This window comes from Fundulus heteroclitus, unplaced genomic scaffold, assembly GCF_011125445.2.
Source record: "Fundulus heteroclitus isolate FHET01 unplaced genomic scaffold, MU-UCD_Fhet_4.1 scaffold_64, whole genome shotgun sequence".
In the NCBI taxonomy this organism is placed as follows: Eukaryota; Metazoa; Chordata; class Actinopteri; order Cyprinodontiformes; family Fundulidae; genus Fundulus; species Fundulus heteroclitus.
In genome coordinates, this window is record NW_023397077.1 from 514,980 (window position 1) to 522,794 (window position 7,815).

General features: G+C 39.7%; 1 protein-coding gene across 1 annotated transcript; it reads left to right on the top strand.

Annotated features, from left to right (window-relative positions):
• The first annotated feature begins 2,274 nt into the window (after positions 1 to 2,274).
• LOC118561467 (histone H3.3-like) lies at positions 2,275 to 6,707 on the top strand. Its single transcript, XM_036133560.1, has 4 exons — positions 2,275 to 2,492; positions 5,187 to 5,299; positions 5,853 to 5,927; positions 6,448 to 6,707. Exons 1-4 carry the CDS (start codon positions 2,363 to 2,365, stop codon positions 6,574 to 6,576), a joined length of 447 nt encoding a protein of 148 aa, XP_035989453.1. The 5' UTR covers positions 2,275 to 2,362; the 3' UTR covers positions 6,577 to 6,707.
• The last annotated feature ends 1,108 nt before the right edge of the window (positions 6,708 to 7,815 follow it).

The following is a 7,815-nucleotide window of genomic DNA, read 5'->3' on the forward strand; positions in this document are numbered from 1 at the left end:
CACAAATGCAGTTTGAAGTCTTCAGCTGATCCAAAATGCTGCGGCAAGAGTTCTGATGAAAATCAACCAGAGGGATCATATTTCTCCAATTTTAGCTTCCCTTCATTGGCTTCCTGTTAAATCAAAAATAGAATTTAAAATTCATCTTCTAACGTATAAAGCCCTTAATAATCAAGCTCCATCATATATCAGAGCTCTGATTACCCCGTATGTTCCTAACAGAGCACTTCGCTCTCAGACTGCAGGTCTGCTGATGGTTCCTAGAGTCTCTAAAAGTAGAATGGGAGGCAGATCCTTTAGCTATCAGGCTCCTCTTCTGTGGAACCAACTCCCAGTTTTGGTCCGTCAGGCAGACACCCTGTCTACTTTTAAGACTAATCTTAAAACTTTCCTTTTTGACAAAGCTTATAGTTAGAGTGGCTCATGTTACCCAGAGCTATCTCTATAGTTGTGCTGTGATAGGCATAGGCTACTGGAGGACATCAGGGTCTATTTTTCTCACTCTATTGATTTCTACTGTTCTCCAGTTTTGCATTGTATTACATTGAAATGACTGTCGTCATTTCAGCTTTTAACTTTTTGCTCTCTCTCTTTTTCTTCATAGTAGGTACACCTGGTCTGGCGTTCTGTTAACTGTGACATCATCCAAGGAAGACATCACCTGCTATTACCATCTAATGTAGAACAGATTACTGGATCAATGTGTGCTTCTGTGCTTTTTTTGTCTCTCTTGTTGTGTCTCTGCTCTGTCTTCTGTAACCCCAGTCGGTCGAGGCAGACAACCGTTCATACTGAGCCCGGTTCTGCTGGAGGTTTTCCTTCCCGTTAATGGGGAGTTTTTCTTTCCACTGTCGCTTCATGCTTGCTCAGTATGAGGGATTGCAGCAAAGCCATGGACAATGCAGATGACTCTCCCTGTGGCTCTACGCTTCTTCAGGAGGGAATGCTGCTTGTCGGGACTTTGATGCAATCAACTGGTCAAAAATGTCCTATATACTGGTTCAATCTGAATATGAACCAGTACCCAAAATGTCCTATATAAGACCAATGGCTGTATATAAACCAATCTGTATAATCTGACCCAATCTGTATAATATGATTGAACTTGATTTTGTAAAGTGCCTTGAGATGACATGTTTCATGATTTGGCGCTATATAAATAAAATTGAATTGAATTGAAAAAAATTTAACTGCTTGCAGTGCATTGTTAAAGAATGCGGAAAAATCTTTAGAGCACAACTGAGTGACATTATGGACCTATTCAACTCCAGTAGTTGGTGTGTTGCTGTTTTTAGGCACATGGAGGCCCATCCTCCTAGGTCAAGTGTAAATCAATGGCCCACCATCACTGTCCTGGGCCGTCAGAAGCTATTGCCTGGTGGACATCTACAAACCAAGCGTCAGCAACCTTTTCTGTTGGAAGGACCATTTTGCGTCCCCACAATATGTCTACAGCCACAAAAATATTTTAGAAATGTGTACTAAATAAAAGCTTTTATTTTAAAGAGTAAAAAAATAAAACTGATATATTTTTAAAATTTTGGAACAAAAAAATTAAGTAGCTTTATTTTGTAAAATGAGCCAACATAAGCGAGCCGTTTCCATAAATATGGAAAATTAAGAGGGATAGGTAGTCCACCTAAAATGTCAAGCTCAGAGTTAGTAACTGAAAAACGTAAAAAAAAAAAAAAAAAAAAAATTAAATCCTTGCCCTATCAGGGCTCTTCTTTTGGAGATATCTGATGCAAATGTTGCCTGAAGACGTACAGAAATGCTCACCACCCTTTCTTATTGCCTTTTGATTAAAAAACATCCCTTATTTGGTGTTGTAAGAGCCACAAAAGCCACATGTTGCAGAGCTCCACTCTTTACTGACAGGCTTTAACCAGAGAGAGGGGTCATAGAAACTTTGTAGGAGCTGCTGCAATCCACAGCTCTGCTGGGGAATCTGGTGACTGGACAATTATTTGTCACGCACTCCACAAATCTGGCTTTTTACGGAATATGGGCAAGAAGAAAACTACTGTGAAAAGAAATCAATGAGAAACTCTCTTTGTAAGTTTCCCACATGCCAAATGTTAGGGGACACAGCAAACATGTCCACTGGAGCCTTATTGAACAGCAAAATAATATTTCCCAAAGAAAGTACATTGATGGACTTTTCACCATGAACTAAAAAGAGCAGCAATATGTCAAGTTCAACGTGCTGATGTTCCTGCAGGGTTTAAACACTTCAGTGTTGGTGAAATGTATTTACAGCCTGTAAAGGAATGACAAAATGTGTGTTGCCTTCCTCTGTTTCTCCCAGTGAGACCGTGGCCTCTGTACTTCTCTTCTGGCCGTCCCCTGTATATCGGACAGCATGACTCGTGATTCATCAAGCAGCCGTAGAAAGCCCAAAGCACCTGTTCGTCGCCCCCCGAAGCCTGTCCCTGGAACACATGCCCCAGCTGAATCCCCAAGAAGAAGTGGTGCCTCCCTGAGGTCTTCAAGTAAGTCACTGATGCAGACGTTAAAGCTGATGACGGGTGCAAGAATATTTGTCTACTTTCACCCTTTAAACTCTGAGACGGGAGTGCACCGGTGGCGCAGGAGTAGTGCATGTTGCCCGTGTGCAGAGGCTTTAGTCCTCAACGGCGCTGACCCAGGCTCGAGTCCAGCCTGCGGTCCTTTGCCACATGTCTTCCCCCACTCTCACCACCTTCCTGTCAGCCTACTTTGATAAAAAGGGCCAATAAACTTGGAACATAACACACACCTCACTGCCGAAGAAGAGTCTACAGACGGTTAAATTAGTTTAAATGTAAATACATTTATTAATTTAGTAAAAATTGGCTAATACACTTATGGGTAACATTTCCTTAAAAGTAATGGTGCTGAATTATTTCTTTAAATGCTTTCATTGGTTGATCAGAGTGCTTAGTAACTCTAGTAATCCATCATAATTTGCTTTAAAAACAGATTATGATGGGGGAATGGGGAACAGGATGGTCAGGGAGGTGTAAAATGATGACAAAAAGATCTCCAATCAGGGTCCCTATGCAGCCTGGAAGAGTATGAAATTTTCTTTTACTACAGTGCTTTAAGTGGGCTGGTACAGAGTGGTACTGGCACTTCTAAAGTTTACCCCACAGCGTACTGGGACTTTTTTTCTACAGTCCTAGCCATAACCCTGCCGACCTATTCAGTTTACAGCCTGTAGTCTATTTGCTGATTTATATAATAAAAAAAATTTACCTCATCAGAAACCCATTGTCTTGGTGCACAACGCTTGCCATGCGTTCAAGTTGATCTAGGTGCTTCACATTTGCTACACAAACACAGCATTTGAAAAGTAATGTGAATGACCTTGCGGGAAAAAAAAAATTAGATGTCACCTTCCCAGTTTTGCCTACTTTGAGCTCCTTTTAGTATGAGCCATGAAACTGTCTGCAAACAGATGCACAATGGTACAACAGTACATCTTTGACCCTGAGTCAGACCCAGAAGGTGAAGAAGTGGAACCTCCTGCACAACCAGCAAAGATGAAGCAACATTTTCTGAATGATGACGAAGTAGCCTGGTGCTACACTGCTACTAGAGAGAGTTCCAGAGCGCCATTTCTGCAGTGTTAAATTGTCCTGTTATATCTTCTCAACTGCCTAGAAACCTCTCTCTGAAAATATTATGTTTTTAATAAAGTGTTGGTTTGTGTACAATACGTCTAGGAGGTATTTTGCTTATTGTAGATGAATCTGAGAAGCAATTAACATCCCTCTGGGATCTCCAATGTAAATTACCATCATGCTAACGGATGTGTCTGTTCAGCTGTAGTTAACACATTTTTGGCATGTATCAATGCCAATATTAAGCTATGTTTGTTATTCATTCCAATAATAAGCATAACTTCAGTATTGAATGAGATATTAAAGTTGTTAAATTTTTGTATGTAGTTTGACTTTGCTTGGGCCACTAGGTGAGGGGCTGGAACTGGTCTATAGTTGCTAGGTGAGGGCAGTGCCCTCTAATTGTAACATTATAGTCAAGAGGTTTTTAAAAGGGCTGGTTTTCCAGACACCAAAACATTTACTACCAAAAAGTGCTTGCAATATTTCTAGAAACATTAGAGACACAACACTTAAATCACACAATTTAACTCCAAGTTAATCTCCATCCATCCATTTTCTACCACTTTCTTCCTTTGCGGGGTCATGAGGGGTGCTGGTGTCTATCTCCAGCTGTCAATGGGCGAGAGGCGGGGTACAACCTGGACAGGTCACCAGTCTATCGCAGGGCAACACAGAAACAGACAACCAAGGAGGAACAGAAGCTCTCCATGAGCTCACCAGAGGTAGTCTGACTGCCATTAGGTGCAGAGATGAGAACCTCAGAACTATTGTGAGACCATATGCTGGTGTAGATGGCCCTGGGTTCTTCCTAATGCAAGACAATCCTAGACCTCATGTGGCTGGAGTGTGTCCGCAGTTCCTGCAAAATGAAGGCATTGATGCTTTGGAGTGGCTGCCTGTTCCCCAGACCTGAGTCCAACTGAGCATATCTGGGACATCGTGTCTCTCTCCATCCACCAATGGCACGTTGTACCACAGACTGTCCGTAGTTGGCGGATCCGTTAGTCCAGGTCCGAGAGGAGATCCCCCAGGAGACCGTCCTCCACCTCATCAGGAGCATGCCCAGACGTTGTAGGGAGGCCATACAGGCACGTGGAGGCCACACACGCCACTGAGCCTCATTTTGACTTGTTTTGACTTTACATCAAAGTTGGATCCGCCTGTAGCCTGTAATTTCCATTGGTAATTTTTGTTGTCAGCACATTCAACTATGTAAAGAACAAAGTATTTATTAAGAATATTTCATTCATTCAGCTCTGAGTTATTTTAGTGTTTGTTTTGAGCAGTGTACAAAAAAATTGCCAAAAGTAATTTCTTTTCTATATTTTTTGTAACGGGCACTTTTAATTTAGGTATCACACATATGTCTGAGGCAAGAAGCAAACCTGGCTTAGAGTCCAGCGTAAAAAGAGCTTTGACTATTTATTTTATATAGGAAATTTGTTTTGTTCTCTAGTTTGTTTTGTTGTTGTTGTTTTTTTCTCTCACCTGTCCACATTTATATATTTCTTATTTAAAACTGAAAGTAAGGTGGTGAATATGAAGATGTAGTAATGAAAATTAAACTTCCTACTAAAGGAGCCTCTCCCAAAAAGAAGAAGTTCCGACCAGGAACCAGGGCCCTAATGGAGATCCGGAAGTACCAGAAGAGCACCGATCTTCTCCTCAGAAAGGCGCCATTCGCCCGACTGGTCAGTAAGACAATGACAAATTCATTAAGTTGGGGTGGGGGATCAAACTAAACATGTTACACTGCAAAAACTGAACTAAAAATATGTACAATTTTATTTAAATGAGTGTATTTGTCCTTGATTTGAACAGGCAAATAAGATTATCTGCCGATGGAAAGAGTCATTTTATCCCTAAAATAAGATAATTGGATATAATGCACTTGAAATAAGTTAATGAAGATGAGTTCTTTCTATTGTAAGTGCAAAAATCTTATTCCATTGGCAGATTATCTTATTTACCTACTCCAAATAAGGTACAAATACACTAATTTCAAGAAAAGTTTAACTTTGTTATAGTTTAGTCTGTTTTTGCAGTGTATAGCCCTAGTAGGCGTTACAGAGGAATCCACACAATATGCATATAACCATAAATGTTGACCTCAAAGTGTTTATGTGCTGTCTTTTTGCAGAAGTTCAGTGTCTTTCAAGATCACTGAGAAACATAGCCGACACTGTGTTTTCATTCATTTCTGTTTGAAGTAACATTTGGTTCTGATCTTTCTCCCTGGCTCAGGTTCGGGAGGTGTGTCAAGGTTTTACCATACAATGTCACCGGTGGCAGGTCTATGCTCTCATGGCCCTGCAAGAGGTAAGTGGCGCTTCTGCACAGGGAATAATCTGTTATCCCAACACGTTGTAGTTGCTGTTTGTTTGTTTTCTAAGTTTAAAGTGAGTTTTACTAAACAAACTTGAGGGTTTAAATTCTTTATAATACAGACTTTCTCAGAAGTTTCCACATTTCTGCTAAACTGCCTGGTTTTTGTGCATGTAAAAAAAAAAAAAAAAATGAAACCATTTCCAAACTTTATCATGGTTTCTATACATATAGTTTATCCTTTACAATGCAAGTTAAAAACTAATAAATCTGTTACAATGGGCAACAAGTCCAATAACCAGGTTGTAAAGTGCATATGCCTGTTTGTCTTCTGAAGCCCTTTTTGACTCTTCATTGGTAGAAGCATCCCAGCATCTTCACTACTTTTAATTCAATTCTTTAGTGCCATTTCAGAACAGACATCAACATGCATCCCAATTTGACCCTAGTTATGAAACAGATTTCTAACCTGCACATAACATAATTTGAAACCTAACCCTGCCTGTGCCCCCAGGCTGCAGAGGCATTTCTCGTCATGCTTTTTTCAGATGCCAACCTGTGTGCCATCCATGCCAAGAGAGTCACAGTGTTCCCACGAGACATTCAACTGGCCAGGAGGATCCGTGGGGTTCATTCCATATAAAGCCAGCTGAGAGAATCCCAGCATCATTAAGATACTGTTTATGTTGTTCTTTCCCTGTTTTCAATACATTTAACTCATTTCATATTGATGTGTACATTTTGTTCATTAGTAAACTTATTTTTTCAACAATATGGTTGCTTTGTTTTGTCCTTTCTTAGTCTTCCATTTCTCTATACCCTTTTAAAAAAACGGCTTTCAGAGATGTGCAGGGATGTTTACATTGTTTATGTGGATACCTGAATACTCTGAAATATAGAAATGTTAGGTACAAGCTAAAGAATATAGCAGGGTAAGATTTATCAAGTTTATTCCCACAAATAAAGGTCACTTTACAAGACGGATTCATTTAAAGTCCAGTTCAGCCAAAATTCGTTCCATCCAGGTCAATACAGTCAGACCAGTTTCAGATAGCCTACAACAATCATACGCATTTGATCACACAAGTTGTAAAAAGTTGTCTACGTAAATGAGCAATGCTCATAGAAGGTTCCCTGCAGTTCATTCCTTCATCCTGAGCAAACATCGGGAAACGGTAAAAAGTAACTCCCAGATTAACAGGAGAAAACCTCTCGCATTAACTGGCTCAGTGTGAGTGGCATCTGCAGCAACCAACTGGTGGAAAAAAGGAAAGATGACCACAGAAGCACAGCCAAAATGAGAAAGCAAAGTAAAGGCGTTCTCTTTTTGCTTTTTTTGTTTTTTCTTTTGACTGATTTTCCCTCCAGCACATGTGGTGCTGGCTGCAGAACCATAGGCGGAGCTGAAGCAGCTTCAACCCTGCTCACCAACCCTAACCCTACCTCAGCTGCAGCAACATGGTTGGGCTAAAATGCACATTCACGCTAGTTTTCAAGACCATTGCCACATGTCTAATAACTTTTTGTTGAGTTCATGCTATTTTTCTGAAGATTGACTGATTTATACAATTGCATAAATTTAATATTTTAATTGTTAATTCGCATTCATAGTAATAAAATTTATATGTATCATTGTGTAAATAGATTAAACCTTTTTTTTATGCCAACATACCGTTGTCATGTCTAATTACCTTTTTGTCGCCAACGTTCATGCTACTTTTTTGAGGCTCAATAGCTTTTTTTTGTACAACTACATTAATCATATTTTTCAGTTATTTTTTTACACAATATATTCAGATTAATAAAATTCATATGCATTAATGTGTGAAATATAAACAAAACCTTTTTTACATTCCAAACAAGTATATTTTAAGATAAAATA